The sequence below is a fragment of the Xiphophorus maculatus genome, chromosome 22 (genome assembly GCF_002775205.1).
Source record: "Xiphophorus maculatus strain JP 163 A chromosome 22, X_maculatus-5.0-male, whole genome shotgun sequence".
Classification (NCBI taxonomy): Eukaryota; Metazoa; Chordata; class Actinopteri; order Cyprinodontiformes; family Poeciliidae; genus Xiphophorus; species Xiphophorus maculatus.
This window is the reverse complement of record NC_036464.1, coordinates 3202957-3221964: the sequence shown is the minus strand read 5'-3', so window position 1 is coordinate 3221964 and position 19008 is coordinate 3202957. Positions and strand designations below refer to the sequence as shown.

General features: G+C 45.6%; 1 protein-coding gene and 1 long non-coding RNA gene across 2 annotated transcripts; one reads left to right on the top strand and one right to left on the bottom strand.

Moving 5' to 3' along the window:
* Positions 1 to 29: 29 nt before the first annotated feature.
* dlk2 (delta like non-canonical Notch ligand 2) lies at positions 30 to 5459 on the bottom strand. Its single transcript, XM_005813145.2, has 6 exons — positions 5371 to 5459; positions 4305 to 4415; positions 2591 to 2648; positions 1795 to 1925; positions 1566 to 1707; positions 30 to 1388 (listed from the first exon to the last, which is right to left on the bottom strand). Exons 2-6 carry the CDS (start codon positions 4390 to 4392, stop codon positions 707 to 709), a joined length of 1101 nt encoding a protein of 366 aa, XP_005813202.1. The 5' UTR covers positions 4393 to 4415; positions 5371 to 5459; the 3' UTR covers positions 30 to 706.
* Positions 4377 to 5504, top strand: LOC111606635. Its single transcript, XR_002752175.1, has 3 exons — positions 4377 to 4452; positions 4912 to 5244; positions 5418 to 5504. It is a non-coding gene; the product is annotated as an uncharacterized LOC111606635 (long non-coding RNA).
* Positions 5505 to 19008: the final 13504 nt, after the last annotated feature.

Sequence of the window (19008 nt, the reverse complement as noted above, 5' to 3'; positions counted from 1 at the left end):
ATTTCTGCTCAGCAAGTCCAGAACCAGAACAGAGTGAAACAGATTTATTGAATGCGGACCGGATCGGTTCTGGTTTAGTTCAGAGTAGAGTTCTGATGACTTCTGGACCACCGTCATTCAGCCGGTCAGAGAAAAACAAGTTCATTCTTCAGTCATTTTCACCATGTTATCGTTTCACTTATAAAAGTTTAGTTAGCAAACCTGCTAACTAAACTTTTATTTTGTAAGCTAGCAATATTTAGCTTTGTAACTGAATATTTAGTTTGAAATGGTGACATTTATAAATGAATAAAAAAACATCGATATGAACTCAAACTACTTCTGTTAATGTCTGACAATCGGCGCCCCCTGCTGGACCACCGGGGTCCGACGGGTCGAATAAAATCTGTACAAGAAGCAATAAATAGAATATCTTACAGTATTTACAGAACAGTTTGGTTCTGGTTCCGGTCTAAGAGTAAAAACAGACGGGGAGTCGATCCAAAGCCGGTTTTAGGAACCAGAACTTCCTCCTGACTCGGTTCACCACCCCGACCCGATCCGGATCCATCCAGAGAAATGTTCCTGTTGAAGAACGGTCGTCATGGTAACGCCTTCCTGAGTGCGAATTCTGGTCCAGTCAGGTCCGGTTCCATGCTGCAAACCATCTGATCAACGTAGAGTATAATGTCATAGTGCAGGTGGTTCTGTGACCTCTGACCTCTCTCTAAACAACTTCTATGTTGAGTTTCTTTTTCTGTGGTTCTGCTGCATTCAGGAAGCTGATCCGATGCTCTGGCTGGTCGCCGGGTTCCCGCCTGCTGCGCGGCGATGGGGACAACCAGCAGGGGGCGTGGCCACGGCGTCGGCAGGGGGCGTGGAGGACCAGAGCGGCGGTCAGCGCCACCACGCCTACAGACACGCTCGTCAGAACCAACACGACCACGAGCTGCAGGTCAGACAGTCCGCCGGCGCCGCGCTCCTTCACCGTCACCTTTACCTTCCTGTTGTCATGGTGACTAGTGTCCCGGGCCCGCGTGGTCCAGACCGACGGGCTGGGGCTGGCGGGGCTCGGCGGCGTTTCACAGGTGGTTCCGGCGAATCCTGGCCGGCAGAGGCAGCGGAAGCCTCCGGCGCGGTCGAGGCAGCGCCCGCCGTTTCGGCAGGGCTGGCTGGCGCAGTCATCCATGTTGACCGTGCAGAACCGGCCCGAGAACCCGACCGGGCAGAGGCAGGAGAACCGGTTAACTCCATCCACACAGGTGGCGCCGGTGGCACACGGCCCCATCAAGCAGTCGTCGATGTCGGTCTCACAGCGGGGCCCCGTGAATCCGGCGAGGCAGCGGCACACAAGCTCTGCCGCAAAGCCGTCAGCGTCCTCACACAGGCCGCCATTTTTACACGGGGACCTGGAACCAGAACCAGATGGGAGTTAAAGTCCAGACCAAGAACTTTAAATGATTCTAGTGAACTACCATAAAATACGTTGGATCATCAATAAGTCATATCACAACAGAGATGATACGTGCTAACGTTAGCTTAGCCCTTCAACCCTCAGACTCTGTGGACCTGTTGCTACGGATCACCTTCTCTGGAGACACGGCCCCTTCCTCCTCCGGCAGGTCGGACCATGAAAACCGTCTGGACACAAGCAGCGGAAGTCTCCGCTGTCCTCCAGCAGACAGGTGGCGCCGTTGAGGCAGGGCTGCTGGGAACACACGCTGAGGTCTGACAGGAAGCACACACACAACAGGCAGCGGCGTCAAGAAACACCAAGACCGACGGGTTTCCGACGGATCGGTTAGCCGCAGAGACCTTTGTCGCAGAATCGGCCGCCCCAGCCCGGCTGACACGCGCACTGCCACGGCTGCAGGCAGGAGCCGTGCACGCAACCCGGCATCGTCACGCAGCGCTGGCACAGCTCACCGTCCCAGCCCGGATCACACCTGGAAACAGGCAGCAAGTTTCAAGGAAAGATGGAGGAATTAACCATGACAGGAGACAAAAACAGGTTCCTGTGGTTTCTGCACCGCAGCCGTAAAAAAACATGATGCTGAGACATTAGTCCTGGAATGTCCTGGATCCTGGAAATGTTTTTCAGCTGATAGAAGGCCCGTTCTGGAACTGTCTTTATGTTGCTCTAAAGGTTCAGGTCAGAGGTCAGCCTGATCTCTAGTTTCCAGCTGGAAGAACTGAACTGAACTGTGAACCTTTCAAAAATAAAAGCAGTTTTTTAATGTCAGTAAACCGTTTGGTCTACATCAGGGGTCTCAAACTCCAGGCCTCCAGGGCTGCAGTCCTGCAGTTTTTAGATGTGCCACAGGTACAAAACGCTGGAATGAAACGGCTTCATTACCTCCTCCTGGTGTGGATCAGTTCTCCCAGCCTTGCTAATGACCTAATGATCTGTTCAGGTGCTGCAGCAGAGGCTCATCTAAAAGTTGCAGGACTGGAGTTTGAGACCCCTGGTCTACAGGGTGCAGCCAGACTGAGGGAGGATTTCCTGTTACACCTGGAGACCAGATCTGACCAGGCTCAGCGGTGTTCAGCAGGTCGGTATCCGTGGAAACGGGATTTAACCTTTGACCTCCTGGTTCTGATGACGTCTTACCTGCAGACTCCGAACTCATCACAGCGGCTGTTGGTAGCGTTGCAGCTGCAGTTGCTTCCTGTGGGGAGAACGGAACCGATCAGAGGAAATGGTCGGAAAACAGGAAGTAGATAAATTCTGTCAGAATAAAGTGTCTGCTGGGAACCCAGTTCTGATCTGGGACGGTTCCAATTCCGGGTTTAGCAGAACCTGAGACATTAAAGTTCTCCAGCTCAGTGGTCTCAGACCGGTCGAGACTTTGCATATTTGCTGCGGACCAGCGGACTATTGCTGCTGTTGCTGCTGTTGCTGTTGTTGCTGTTGCTGCTGTTGCTGCTGTTGCTGTTGTTGCTGTTGCTGCTGCTGCTGTTGCTGCTGTTGCTGTTGCTGCTGTTGTTGCTGTTGCTGCTGTTGCTGTTGTTGCTGTTGCTGCTGTTGCTGCTGTTGTTGCTGCTGCTGCTGTTGCTGCTGCTGCTGTTGTTGCTGTTGCTGCTGTTGTTGCTGTTGCTGTTGCTGCTGTTGCTGTTGTTGCTGTTGCTGCTGTTGCTGTTGTTGCTGTTGCTGTTGTTGCTGTTGCTGTTGCTGTTGTTGCTGTTGCTGCTGTTTCTACCTCATTCTGCTGCTTGTGGCTCAATGTTGGCGCACAAGACGTAACCGACAGGAACCGGTTAAAGGATTTTCAAAATAAAAGATCCTCCAGACTCAACACATAAAACGGAAGTATTTAATTATTTCTTGCGCAGTCCGGTACCAATTGGTCCACGGACCGGTACCGGTCCGCAGCCCGGGGGTTGGGAACCACTGCTCCAGCTGATCAGTGACTGGAATCTGAAACTGGAAACCACCGGATCACACCTCCAGTCCAGAACTATTCATACCCCTGCAGATTCAGAAACGCTTTCGATTTGTCTGGCTCTGCATTTTATTTTGAAAATTCATTGGGAATTCTTTCCTGTTGTCTCAATAATTAGAGGAGAGGTGTTCCAGAACCACACCAGAACCGCTCTGGTTCTGAACGGCTTCCTGGTTCTGCTGCTGATCCGGTTCAGAACCGATTCTCCACTAGAGGCCCAACAGAACCAGTACTGTCTCTGAGTGGTTGGACTCTGTCAGAGGTTGATGACAGGTTTGCTCCGTGTTTAGACCGTAACCTCTGACCTCTGGCCTCGGAGTGCAGCTGCCGGCCGGATCGGGTTTCAGCCGGAATGGAAATGGATTGTTCCAAGGAACGTCTCGGTAATCCGACCCGATCGCTGGCACAACAACCGGCGGGCAAAGCAAGCTGTCCGCCGCCCGCCACGCGACCCGTCGCCTGTCAGAGGTCAGAGGTCAAACTCCTGGCCTTACAGCAGGAACTGGTTCAGGAAAACTGGTGAATCCAGAAACAGGAGTCAGAGGGAGCAGCCATGAAGTTACAGGAAGAAAAAAATTTTATGTCCATGAAAATCAGTTTGATAATTAATAAAGGTGAGTAAAACAGGAAGTTCAAGGATTCCTGTTGGAAAAGATCATTATTAATAAATGCGTTTTCTTTTGGTGGTTGTGGTTGTTCATAAACATCGCTTTCTGATCAAGAACAGATCAGGATTATCGATGATCGGACAGAACCTTCTGGTTGTTCCATTAAACCCCAGACTTCCTGTTTGGAAGCCCAGGTTTCCTCCAGGACTCTGCAGATCATCTCCAGACCTGGACCCTCTCAGTACCTCATGCGTACCTGGGTCATGTGACCTACCTTCACCTGCACCAGGGGACGGGGCTAAGAGCATGAGGCACACGCAGCTCAGCAGCAGCAGGACGCCCCCACCTCGGATCGCCGACATGTTGGCTGCAGCGAGAGGCCGTCCTGCAACAGGAGGAGGACACGGAGAAACAGAGACCAGGTGAGTCCACCTGTCCTCATGTGAGGACAGAACCAACTACAGCACAGCCTGAGTTATTTCTGAAGTAAATGGAATGCAGCATTAGAAGGCTATTTGTTGTGTTATCATGCTAGCTGTTTCTTTTAGCTCAGAAGTTGGTGCATGGATCTGGAAATAATATCGGACATCTTAGATTTCATGTGTTCATTGTGTCATAAATAGTTTAAACAAGTTGGGAAGTTGGGCCTTCCAAACTGGAGTTCTGACTTTCAAACTGGAAGCTTGAGAATTTGGTCAGAAAACATCACGAGGATCCTCTGGACCAACAGCTGGACTGCTGGTGTTACTCCTGGTTCAGCTGGGCCCCCGACACCCGGCTGCAGACATTAGCCCCCAGAGATGATCTGGTCGCTCTGTGAGGTCATCTTTCCGTCCTGGAGTGACCTTGAGCCCAGGAGATTTTTCCGGACATGTCTGCAGGTTGGAGGTGTCGCTGCAATGCGTGTGAAGTTGAGCCGCCACTGAGAGTGAAACTCAAGCTGCCAGCGAGGGACAGTCCTGCAGGACGCTGTGAGCTGAACTTCAGACGGACCGAGGGACGTGTCTTGGGTTCCAGTCCTGCATCCCATGCCGCTCCACGTCAAACTTTTCCAAATGTCTTAACCTTCCTTTCTCCTTCTCCCAACATGGACAACAATCTCTGTAGAGGATAGGTCTGTCCAGCAACTGGACCCTCCTCCTCTGTCTCAACCAGACCTTTGGTCCAACAGGGAGTGGATGTTCCTCCAGACCAGAAGTTCTCCTGTCCTCCAGGTACATTGTCCTGAAGCTGCTAGGTGTGTCTCCGCTTCTACACACCAGGGACATATCTAGCACCAGCAGGACAGGACTGGAGATGATCCAGGACATTCCACTTCCTAATCAGGTCATGTGACCTACCTGTTCTTCTTCCTCCTCTTCTTCTTCCCGCTCTCTGTTTCCTTCAGTCTTGTTGCCGTGGTGACGGAGGTCCGGATCACTGTGCCCACACGGTCGACTGTCGGGCAGGAAAACAAGGAGCGGATCACTTTTCCAGAGATTCCAGGGAAGTGCGCGGCCTCTGCAGAGACAGGAAGGGACATGCCTGGATTATCGACAGCATTCGTGTGGCTCGCATACCACAGCTCACACACACACACACACACACACACACACACACACACACACACACACACACACACACACACACACACACACAGAGCCTTTCTTTCAGGGTGTTTGCTCTGGGGAAAGAAGAATGAGGGGAGTGTGTGCTGGAGAGAAAGCAACAGGTGGTTGGTTAGCAGGAGAGTGAGTCAGAGCAAACATTCTCCATCATCTCTCCATGAACTCACTCCTCCTCACTCCGTATCACGCCTCTGATGAACACTCCTGCAGTAAAAACACACAGCAGCACAGGCCAATCAGAGGGCAGGGAATCGGTCACATGACCAGGACTAAGAACATAAAACCTGGAGTGTCTTAACAAGTTCCCCCTTCAACAGAACTGTCCCCTTTCAGACTAAACAGTTCATGTTCAGAGTTCACCACTAGAAAAGCTCCTCCATCATACTTGACCTTCTTCACTTTGGTCTGAACCACCAGGAAGTGGATGTACATCTCAGTCAGGGTGCTAGGCAGCTTTCCTCCCTCTCTGATCTCCAGCACATCCTTCAGAACTGTAGCAGTGATCCAGCAGAAGACTGGGATGTGGCACATGATGTGGAGGCTTCGTGATGTCTTCATGTGGGAGATGATCCTGCTGGCCTGCTGCTCATCTCTGAATCTCTTCCTGAAGTACTCCTCCTTCTGTGGGTCAGTGAACCCTCTGACCTCTGTTACCATACCAACACACTGAGGAGGGATCTGTCTAGCTGCTGCAGGTCGTGTGGTTATCCAGAGGAGAGCAGAGGGAAGCAGTTTCCCCCTGATGAGGTTTGTCAGCAGAACACCCACTGAGCTGGACTCTGTAGCATCAGTCAGGATCGGATTGTTGTGGAAGTCCAGAGGAAGTCGACTCTCATCCAGGCCATCAAAGATGAACAGAACCTGAAAGTGCGGACCCTTCTAGGGGAGATGGGGAAATTTTTTTTTTTGGGTTCCCTCACAAAACTTTTGCATTACCTTACAATAATGTACTAATCAGTTCATGCGGTATAACTGAATACTGTAGCCTTTCTCCCGGTGCCCATTGTACTTTCTGCCATAATATGAGGCTTTCATGAGGTTTTTCCATGTATCTTAATATTTCATTGTGAAATATGAGATAATATTGTGAAGTTTTATGTCTTTTTCTTTAGGATAGAAATGCACCACAAACCTATGATATAAATAGAAACTTTCCATAAGTAGGAGAGAAAGAAAAAATACATCCAAACTATTTGGATTATTTCTGAGTTATTATCACAAGGTAATTAGTCATCTGACAGTTTGATTGTGTCTCTTTTGTGTTGGTCTGAATGATTTAAAGGGCCGTTTTCATGTTCAGCTCCATCTCAGTCTTACACAAACAGACATAAACATGCAGTGAATAAATTGATTTTCAATCAATTTTTTGCACCAAAGAATTAAGAATAAACATGTTTTCATTGTGACTGTATATAAAATAGACCAGCAAATATTGCAGTAAACATTGCGAGGGAACGTAAAACTTAATGCGAGGTAACACAAAAGAAATTTTTTTTCCATGTGTCCCCTAGAGGGCGCTATATTGAAGTGTTCAAAGCTGCAGATTTCTTTGGTTTCAGTAAAGAAGTGATTAACAAGTTCCACCAACCTGAACTTTTTCTCTTTCAGCACATTCAGCTCTCTGAAAGTGAATGGAAATATGACCTGGATTTTCTGGTGTGGGGCTCCACAGTGGCCCAGCTGGTAACACTGTTGCCTCACAGCAAGATGGTCCTGCGTTCGATTCCCAGCCTGGGGTCTTTCTGCATGGAGTTTGCATGTTCTTCCTGTGCATGTGTGGGTTTTCTCTGGGTACTCCAACTTCCTCCCACAGTCCAAAAAAAAGTAGGTTAATTGGACTGTATAAATTCTCCTTAGTTGTGAGTGCATGGTTGTTTTTCCTGTCTGTTTCTGCATTGCCCTGTGATGGACTGGTGACCTGTCCAGGATGATTACACCTCTCGCCTGTTGACAGCTAGAAATAGGCACCAGCACTCTTAATGGGATAAGGGTGTGAGAAAATGGATGGATTGATGTTCTGGTGGTCTTTGTCTTGTCATGTGCTTAGATCACATGCCATCCAATATGGATAACTCAGAAAAGTTTGACTTTTGTATGCCAAAGTTAGAGCATTTCATTTTTGTAAGTATGTCAGGTTAGTTGCCTGGCCCCCCAAACATTCTCAAAAACTCAAGATTTTGATAACTTTTACTGCCCCATCCTTTACTTTCATGCTGACCAAATATGAAGCTGGTAGCTCAAAATCCATTGGAAGGCTTTGTAATTGTCAAAAACGGCAACAAAAAAAAATAGCTCTTTGAGCCAAAATGGCCATGTAATATTAGGGCTTTTTATCCTTAGTTCAAGGGATCGACCTATGTACAGAGTATGAAACCTATAGGAAGTACAGTTTGGTGTATCTCACATTAAGGGGTCCTGTAGAGCAGCATGGCCTTAACCCTAACCCACTTTCAGTTCCATTAAAAATGTTTTAATATCATGTGGGGACAGTTTTGGTTATGTGTCAAGTTACGTGAATTTTGAACTATATTTAGTTCAAAATTCCAAAACCTCCACAGCGGGGAGTCCACCCTGAACTAATTCAGAAGGAAAACTCCGTGGTGAACTAGTTCATGTTCAGAGTTCATGGAGACAGAACATCAGCCGAGTCATATCTGGCCTTTCACTGCCTCAGAAGGATCCTGGTACCAGGTTCACAGTTCAAAGGTCAAAAGGCCCTTGGACTTGGTCTAAGGTACCAAGTCCTGGGTCCTAGGTTTCAGGTCAAAGGTTAAAGAAAGAGAACTACATCAAAACATCAGTTGATGTCCATCTTCTCACTGAATCATGGATGCCAGGTTATGAACAGGACGTCCAGAAAGCTACGAGTTTTATTGTGAAGTCACGAGTTTCCTGGTTGAGTTCCATACAGGAAGTCTTTTTGTCAGGCAGCTGAAGCAAACTCTGAAGCTCCATTCTTCCCGTCCAGTTCTGGTTCTCCTGGTTCCACCAGGTTTGAAGTGCCTAATATTTCAGCACCTGAAGGTTCTACAGTCTGTAGCTAAACCACGGTCACACCCATCGTCTAGCGCCCTCTGCTGGTCCGGAGGTTCAAACTCAGCTGATTATTTTTGGAGCTACTCCGCAGCTTCAGGAATAATGAAGGTGTTTCCATCTTGTTGACGTGCTTCTCAGGAACCTACGGGTTTTTCTACTGGCTGCTTTCCAATGACGGAGAAGAGAGCGGGTCACATGATGCTCAAATACGACCAATCAGAGAGCTGAGCTAAACTCTCCTCACCCATTTCCTCCTACACATCTGAGCTGCGATCACAACCTCAGCTCCTAAAAACACGTCCTGGCAGGACCACCAGCCTCTGGCAAGGGGGAGTTTTCCAGGTCCAGAACCAGATCCAGAACCAGAACCAGAACCAGATTCAGATCCATATCCATATCCATATCCATAACCAGGACCAGAACCAGAACCTGTAGCAGAGGAAACTCTTCTTACCTTAAGCTGAGTTTCTCCTTCCTGCTGCTGTGAAAACCTCCTGGATCTGCAGCCGCCGGCCAGATTGTTTGCTCCCTGTTTAATGCACATGAACACACACTCTGACACACACACATGAACACACACTCTGACACACACACATTAACACACACTCTGACACACACAGAGAAACTGACACATGTTGCTCCTCAGGGTGTCTGCTTTAATCTGAAGCGAACGACGAGGAGACGCCGCTCGCCCAATAAACACTCCCCCTCTGCTGGGTGCGACCCCGACACACACACACATTGACACACACACACACACACGTTTGGGTGGCTATCTTTGTGGGGACTTTCCATTAACTTCCATTCATTTCTGCAACCTAAAGCTAACCCTAACCCTATCCAAAACTCAATTCACACCGTAGTCCTAAATCTGACCCCTGACCCAAAAACGTTTCCCTTTGTGGGGCCCAGGCTTCGGTCCCACAAGGAGCAGCGGGTCGTAGTATATGTCAGGAAAATGATCCCCACAGGTATTAGAAACAAACGCAGAGAAACACTCTCTCTCTCAGAGGACGTGTGTGTGGGCGGAGCTAGGTTCCTAGAGAGTGTGTTGTTAGATCAGATGTTGTGTCTCAGGTGAATTGGACTCAGAGACAGACGGCGATCGCTCCAACATCAGAATTGCTGCTGAACCAGCTCGGTTCTGTTCCTGGCTCTGACCTGGACCTGCTGAAGATCCCAGCGGGTCCAGACTCGTCCTGCTGCAACCAGGACGACTTGTCCTGACAGACAACCTGCTACAGAACCAGGACCAGAACCAGAACCAGAAGATAACCACTGGTTACTGATATATTTATATTCTTTTGCTCATTTTGCTCAGAGACTTCCCCAATAATGGACACATTGATTTCTCAATATGCGTTCTTGTCTTTACTTGTGTTCTCGCGTCCTTGTGAAACATTATCGACAGCAGCCTAAGTACTGTTCCAGTTCTACGTACTCATCCAGGCAAGAACGCTCAAAGTACCCGGATGTGTTCTTGCTCCGCCCATTTTATCGAGGATGCATCGATGCATCCATGGACATGAATACGCAGACGCCTCATGGAGCGGGTCGGCCCGTTGCTGCGATACGTCACAGCGTTCTCCATGTTGAATGTGGTCTGTGTTCCAGTAAGCTAACACAAGTAAATGGACCGAACTTCACAAAGTGCCGTTCTACTAAATATTTTAAGTTAATTCCTGTCATTGACACATTTTCTCACACACACTAATAAATGACTGAAGTCAGAGTTTCTAACTTTTGATGGAATTATTTAATTGTTTTGGGGGATTTCTGAATAAAGAGCACAATGTTGTGATTTGATAGAAATGATTCTGATAGTTTTTATATTGACATGGATGAACAGACACATTTTTACAGTGTTTTATTAAAGAACATATTTACACGATTCCATAATTTAATGTACATTTAATGTTTCAAGACAAGAAAAAAATTTATTTTCTTGTATTTATTTTTTTATGTATTATTGATAAATGACTTGATTTATCAAAGTTATTGTCACTTGACAATGACTGATAAATCAAGTCATTGTCAAACATTAAACTACATATTTTCCTTACTTTTTCCATTGAAAAAAATTATTACAGTGTAATATGTCAACTCTGCTATGGGCTCTTTGCTCCTCAGCTTCCACGTTCGGGGAAAAGCGACTCAGTCGTTTCCGATCTATTGCAAAAGGCTCTTTCCACTGGGTGTTTGCAGGGCTTGTCCAAGGTAACAATTAATGATGAACATCGAGCCGAAGCCCCGACAATAATCTGGAGAAAGGTTTTAAGATGTTCGCCTCGTTATACACAGATACGAAGGTGAGTTTTACTTTCTTTAAACTTTGTGGCTAACATTAGCTTTAGCTTATGCTAGACATTTGTCTTGTAAAAATGTGCTATTTAAGTATCTAAACATTTTTCATTCTTCATTAACGGACAATGTTTTTACCTTGTGTTCAAGTATATTACGTGGTTTATTGTCGTTAGTGTCAGAGACCAAGTAACGGGGATTTTACGGTTCAGGCTTTTTGCTTCTGCAGCCTGAGGAACAACAAGCCCATAGCTTAACAGTAGAGCAGCTCTGGTGTCGGAGTTCTAGTTCAGCTGACGGTTCAGGTTCAGTTGTTGCTTTTAGAAAAATATGGCCGTGTTCCTTAAGGTCTCCTTGTTATTTTGCTTTATTAGTTTAGGATGTTTCTAGTGAAGCAGGACGGTGTTTCCAGCAGTGTGTCCAGGCGGATCAGTAGCTCGGCTGTCTGGTTCTGGTCTGCTCTCTGGTTCCCATAAACTCTTTCAGGCTGAATACAGAAGTGAGTCCATGGAAATAACACAGGAGGCTCCTTTACCTTCTGCTTTAGGCTGAACAAGTTGATCCGGAGTGAAGTGAAGGCTGTAAACTTTGCTGTGCTGCGTTAGCTTTAACTGGTAGCGACGAATATTTACAAGCCACCGTCTTCTTAATTCAGGACTGTTTGGAAATCCATGAAAACTTAAAAGCCCATTATATTAGGAAGACAGTAATGTTCATAGTATTGTTTTATTTGCGTCTGAAATAAGACTTTGTCTTTTCTAGCTGTCATGGTAACTCAGAGCGGAAAAAAGAGCCGCATTTGCGCATGCGGTTGTGACGTCATGGCGGCAGGTGCAAAGAGCCCGTTGACATCAAAGAGTGAAAATAATTCTAACAGAGTAAATTATTTTTATTTAATTACATAAGCTGCATTAATACACTAATAATTCAGATTGAGATATTTAAAAATGCACAAAAAAGTGAAAGAATAAAACATTTATTTATTATACTGGGAACACTGGCCACAGGCAGGGCTTCAGTCTGCTGGTCACACTGGGAGAAGTCCAGTGAGTTCTGAGACGTCCTGCTACTCAGGCTAAAGCCCAGGATAAAAGAGAAATTATCCAAAAGTCCAATAGAAAATACATCTATTTTTCCTTCACATTCATTAAAAAGACATTTTCATCGTGTTGGGCTCTGACTCGTAGCATCTTTATAGCTAAAGATGGCGGCGTTGTGAAGCTGAGCTGTGAAACAGAACAGCAGCTCCAGCTCTGACCCTGACTGACCTTTCCTCTCTAAATCCCCTGGTCTTTAATGCACTTCCTCTCTAACAGCGGTTTCTCATCAGCTCTCTCATTAAAACAATATGAAAACGTTAGCTACGCTAACAATCAGTGGTCACTTCGGGCCAATTTAGCTACATAGGAAATATTTCTCGATTGTTTAGAAGCGAGTTTCTGGCTGCAAAGTGAAGTGATTCTGCTCTTTCATCCTTACCTGTGAAAGGTAATGCCAATGAATCCAGTTTGTCTTGTAAAACGTTTGAAACAAGTCCACACAGGACAGGACTTGGAGCTCCTGTTACCCCGCAACCTTGGAGGGCTGAGGGTAATGTATGTGATGGTCTTCCCTCAACGTGTGGTGCTGTGGTATAGAAAAGATGAGGCACACACGTTAAGCTTTTGCCAGCATAACAGGAAGATTTATTCTTCTTGTGTGCTCAGTCCTTTCTATACCACCAACGCGACAGCGTCCCTAGCGGCCGCGCGCGGAAGTGCACGGACGAAATTAAACAAAACTATCCAACTTATTACAAAAATTAAAAATACAAAATGAAAAATAATGTTGGGGTGCCTATTTTTCTACTTCTTGGTTTTTATTCACTAATAACTTGTTTTTCCACCCCTCTACACTCTCCCTCACTTAAAAAAATGTCTCCTGACATTAACAATTTCTTGTGTGATGTCTCACTGTATGGGAGTGTACTGCTGATACACATGTGGATGTGAATATGGAATATAGGGAAATGGCAGTAGACCAGGAGTCATTGGGAAGGGTTGGTTGAACAGCAATGGACTAACACCTGCACTCCAACAGCTATATGATGGCTGGCCAAGTGTCTCATATGTTTGTCTTTCTGTTGGTCTCCCTCTTCTCTCTGATCTCCGTATATCATTTTCCACTCTGGTCTCATCCATCTCCATCTGATCCGGATCTCTTTCTCCAGTTTCAGCAGCATTTCTTTTACTGACAGTTGCTTCTCTTTCGGAGGGACAGAACTCTTCAGCTGTTGCACGCAGATTATTTTGATTTTCTGGGTTCTGTCTTGTCACATGTCCTTGTTCAAGATTTTGAGTTTGGTTTGACTGTAGTTGTTGTGGGTTTACAAATCCATAACACGGGATTCTGTTCCGGAGGTTATAATGGTAAGTAAACTCTTCTTCTTCTTCATCAGAGTCATGCATTTCAGGTTCATTCTCACATCTTTCAGTTTGTTGCTTACTTTTCCGTTTTGTCCGTTCTCTCATAGGAAGTTCATCCTCCAGAGGTACGTCGTTGACAGGCAGCAGTAGGTTTCTGTGAAGCACACGCATGGTTTTGTTACCTCTCTCTGGCTGCAGTTTATAGACCGGTCCATCCCCCACTCTTTCAATCACGCGGTACACCACCTGCTCCCAGTATGAGCGGAGTTTACCTGGACCTCCCCGTTCCGAGAGATTTTTAACCAGGACTCTATCACCTGCCTGGAGAGCGACACCTCTGGCACATCTGTCATATTGCTTTTTGGCTTTAGCTGAAGACTTTTGACTGTTGTTGGCAGCTATTTGGTATGCCACACGCATCCTTTCAGCCCACTTTTTAACAAAGGTTTGATGGTTGCAGTTTTCAATCTCTCTCCTGGTGCCAAAGAGCAAATCGACTGGTAGACGTGGTGCCCTGCCATACAATAGGAAGAAAGGCGAGTATCCTGTCGCTTCGTGCCTCGTGCAATTATATGCATGCACGATTTGTGGCAGATGATCTTTCCATTCACTCTTTTTCTCCTCTTGTAAGGTGCGCAACATCTGGAGAAGCGTGCGGTTCAGTCGTTCCACTGGATTGCACTGAGGATGATAGGGAGTGGTGCGTGAGTGAGAAATTCCTGAGAGTTGTTGTAATCTTTGGAATAAACTATTCTCAAACTCACGTCCCTGATCATGATGTAGTTTCTCTGGGTACCCAAAACGAGGAATAAAATCTTGAAATATCTTTTCAGCTGCTGTCTTTCCGGATTTGTTTCTTGTTGGGTAAGCTTGTGCAAATCGAGTGAAATGGTCAGCGACAACCAGGATATACTCGTATCCTCCTTTGCTTGGCTCCAAATACAAATAATCAATAGAGACCAACTCAAATGGTGCACTAGTTGTGATGGATCCCATTGGAGCTCTCTGTGGGACATTGGGATGTTTTTGTTTAATACATTGACATTTCTTGGTCACATAGTCCTCAATGTCTTGTTGCATGTTCGGCCAGTAAAAGCGTTCTCGGGCAAGATGAATCACCTTGTCAGGACCGACATGGCCCATATCGTCATGTAAGCTCTTTAACACTAGTGGTTTGAGTCTTTCGGGGAGAACTAGCTGTCTGTTTAGTTCTGTTTTCCGGAAAAGTAGTCCATTTTCCACGACTAACTTGTTCCACTCGTACAACAGTCTCCTTGTTTCTTTGTACATGGTTCTTTTATCCTTTTCATTTGGACTCCAATTTCTTTGTTTCAATGATACAATCTCTTTAATAGCTGTATCTTCTTGTTGTGATGCTCTGATGTCTTCAGGAACAATGGTCATGACACTGTCTGGTAGGTTAGCCTCATCATTTTCAACAGCAAGTTGTAATGCAGCAATCCAGGGAACATCACCGCTTTGTGTTGCTTTGTTGCCTTGCCACACTGCAGACACAACTTCAGGAGACACTGTCTCAGTATGATCTTTCATGTACTGTTCAAGGCCTACTGGGTATCTGGACAACATATCTGCATCAGCATTCCTCTTCCCCGGTCTATATCAAAGTGGAAGTCGGCTAATTCCCCAACCCACCTATGACCTACAGCATTTAACCTGGCAGAACTCAAAACATAGGTCAGGGGATTGTTGTCTGTATAGACCGTGAACGTTGGTGCGTAATACAGATAGTCTTGAAACTTATCACAAATGGCCCACTTGAGTGCTAGGAACTCAAGTTTACCAGAATGGAGGTGATAGTTTCGTTCAGCAGGTGTTAAGGTCCTAGATCCATAGCCAATAACGCGCAGCTTGTTGTTTTGGGACTGATACAAGACTGCTCCGAGTCCTTCATTTGACGCATCTGTATGCAAAACAAATGGACAATCAAAGTCAGGATAGGCTAAGATGGGAGGATTAATCAGCATCTTCACAAGCTTGGACAGCACAGTTTGATGTTCAGTCGTCCATGTCACATTTTACAACCTCGACCCTTAGAAGTCTGGAGCTTGTTGGTCTTACTTGTGTCGGCCGAGCTTTGAAGGAGTTCAAATAGAGGTCTCGCCAGTCGTGAGAAATCTTGGATGAAAGATCGATAATAACTAAGGAAGCCTCGCAATGTCCGAACTTCTCCAACTGTGTGAGGCTTCTTCTCCTTCAGAGCTATTACAGCTTCCAAATCTTTTGGGTCAATCTGGATGCCTTCTCCTGAAACCATTCGTCCAAGATAACGAATTTGTCTCTTGAAAAGCTCGCATTTGGCTGGTCGAAGTTTGATGCCATGTTGTCGCATTCTGTAGAAAACTTGTCTCAGATGGTCCACGTGTTCCTCAAATGTTTTTGAGTAACAGAGGACATCATCTAAATAAGGTACGCAGCACTCATCCCTGATGCCTTCTAATACACCTTCCATACATCTCTGGAATGCAGCCGGAGCATTGGTCAGTCCGAATGGAATCCTTATCCATTCGTAGAGACCCCAAGGTGTGCTAAATGCTGTCAGATGCCTTGACTCCTCACTCACAAACCGTTGGTGATATGCACTTCCTTGGTCCAAAATGGAGAACCAGGAATTTCCTCCAAGACTGTCCAATAGATCTTGAATGCGTGGTAGTGGATGGCGATCAGGAATGGTTTTACGGTTGAGCTCACGAAAGTCAACACAAAGACGCAGACTGTGGTCTTTCTTTCGCACACAGACAACAGGTGAGGAGTAGGCTGAAACTGACTTTCTGACCCACCCTCTATTTAAAAGGTTGGAAATATAATCTTTGACCTCTTTATACAATGGTCGAGGAATGGAGTTATAATTTTTTTGGACAGGGGTGTTATCTGTCGTTGTAATCTGGAGTTGTAAACCAGGAATGCATCCAATGTCTCCTTCTTCAGATGCAAACACATCTGATTCTTCAAACAACATTTGGCGTACTATGTCCTGTTCATGCTCAGAGAGATGGTTCAGGTTGACATTTGGATCCCATTTCTCTTGTGAATGAACAGGTATATGGTTTCTCTTTTGAGTACAGTCCCCATCATTTAGTGAGTTACATAGGTGGTGCACAAGAGTGGATCATCTTGTCCAATGATTCGTTTATCAGACGATGGGGAGATGTTTACAGCTTTGTGGTCTACCAAGAAGTAGAAAAATAGGCACCCCAACATTATTTTTCATTTTGTATTTTTATTCACTAATAACTTGTTTTTCCACCCCTCTACACTCCGATCGATCTGCTGCCACACACAACATGGCGGCGACGTAACGCAGGACTCAGCGCTCAATGAGGCGTCTACGCATTCATGTCTATGGATGCATCCTTCTGCGAACTTGAGCCAGCAAGATATCCCACAATGCAATGCGCCACCAGCAGCGGTAAATAGAGAAGGTGATTACAAAAATGTATTGCACTTTTACCACTATTAATTGCCACGAAAACTCATTTTAATTTGTTTTTAGGCGAGAAAGTAGAGCTTATAGCTTCATCTATCCACTCAGTTCATCCAGAACATTCATACTTTAAAATTTGCTCCGGAGTTTTCGGAGTAGCATAGCTCCGCTAACAGACCGGGGGAGCTGCCGGTTTAACGGGCGGTTGGAACGTTCTTTCCCCGCTAACCGCAGCCTGATTTCGGCAAGTCACGCTGTCGTTTTCCGCTGCCTGTTGTCTGTTCGAGCGGCTGAAAGAGAGATATAAAGTGTTTACGGTAGTTAGCTGCAAGTAGCAGAATAGAAAATATATTTTCTCTTAGGACATTTTTTATATTTAGTTAATATTGGTATTTTATAAATTGTGTCGACACAATCTTTCAAAGCCACTTTTATTCGCTAATTAACCGTTTTTGGGCATTTAAATTGGTAGTTGGACAAATATTTTAATACAATGTCCCTTAATGATCAGAGAACCATACTTTAATTTGTAAATAAAAAAACAAAACACATTTCCCTAAGATTGGTATTTCATGTATGAGAGTGAACTCTTACTGTTTTATGCAGGCAGCTCTTCAGCTGAGCAGAATACAGTTCAGGTTTATGTCCAACTTCCCAAAAACTCCTGGACACTCTCTTCATTCCCAGATCTGCCATCGTCCTCTTCACTGTCTGCTCATCTTCTATTAAATAAAAACTATTAAATTATGGTAATATTTGCTTTTGACAGTCTCAATATGAATTTCCTGGAGTTATTAACTGATTATCTGCTTGTTTTTTGTTGTTGTTGTTATTCTAATAGACATTCCTACACATTTTTTTTGTTGTTTCCATGCTGATATCTTACAAGAGCATACTTGATTATGATAATAAAGGAAACAAGTTTGTTAATCAGTGTTTAGTAGTTAAAATAATCATCCGGTTGTGTGACAGGAACTCTGGCCAGATGCAGGAGGGCAAAACATTAAATATGAAATAATCATTTTAACTTTCCCTGTTTATGAATCCTGGCAAACCTGGGGAATAAGGAAGGAATCAGTTAACTGCATGACTCAGGCCGGCTCCATCTATTATGATTTGACATTTGAGATAAATATAAGCAAATAATCTGATGAAGGTGCCAAACAAGACTCAAGCTTCACAGTTAACAGAAGTATGGAAAAGTAATTTGAGGTGCTAAATTATTTTCTATTAACTTAAGCTTTTTATAATCAGTAATAAAAACTTACTGCCATTAAGTAAGTTTCATTTCTATTTAGAAATTACATTTCCTTATTTTTGTATATTTGATATCTGTTATCATTTGTCCCAATTATAAATGTTAAAGTTATTCCTGTGTTAAACTGGACAATTTCTTGAAATTCACGGAAGCTGAGTGATGACATCATCAAGAAGGCCCTGTTCCAATTGGCAAACTACCGAACTGCGTCCTTGTGAACTCGGTAAGAACGGACTTTCAACTGTTCTTGCGGCTACGGACTTGCCAAGAACACAAGAACGTTCTATTCTATTCTATTCTATTCTATTCTATTCTATTCTGTCTGCCTTTTCCCTTGGGCAAAACACTTCATCTCCTTGGTCAGAGGACGAGGACCCAGATAGCCTTGTAGCCTGATAGCCTTGTAGCCTGATAGCCTTGTAGCCTGATAGCGTCAGTGCTACCAGGCCAATCAGAGCTCAGTCAGTACTGGGTCAGTTCTGGACCTCAGGTTGGTTCTGGTCAGTTCCGATGCAGAAGAGGGTCCAACCTGCAGCAGCTGGGATTCCTCTGTGGTCTAAACTGGGAGCTACTGGGACACCTGGCCAAAATGGCATTTTATCCTGGGGGTGACCTTTAACTCCCCGGGTCCGGGGTTCTGGCTAAAGACTCACATGTTTACTACCTTTGTCTCTGCATGTCCTTCCTGTCCTCTGCTTTCTGTCCCTCCCAGATGTCTCCATTGTTTGTGCTGAGACAGAGGGTCGGGTTCTGGTAAACCGGGTCAGAGACACCAGCAGCTGCAGGACTCAGAGTGTCCTCCATTCCTCCCATAGCTGCCACAGAGCAGGACAGGGACCTGCGGGGGGGCTGCATTGTTTTCCAGCAGCTGGACATTGTCCTCATCTTTCTGTCCAGCAGGGACAGGATAATCTGTCCAGCAGCTGCTG

What these genes read in the sequence shown, in the direction of transcription:
- dlk2 (XM_005813145.2), bottom strand. Translation starts at nt 4,392, where the DNA reads ATGTCGGCGATCCGAGGTGGGGGCGTCCTGCTGCTGCTGAGCTGCGTG. An exon ending in GATGAGTTCGGAGTCTGCAG is followed by an intron (nt 1,926 to 2,590) that starts GTAAGACGTCAT and finishes GCCTGTTTCCAG; the next exon opens with GTGTGATCCGGGCTGGGACG. An exon ending in GGGCCGTGTCTCCAGAGAAG is followed by an intron (nt 1,389 to 1,565) that starts GTGATCCGTAGC and finishes TTCTGGTTCCAG; the next exon opens with GTCCCCGTGTAAAAATGGCG.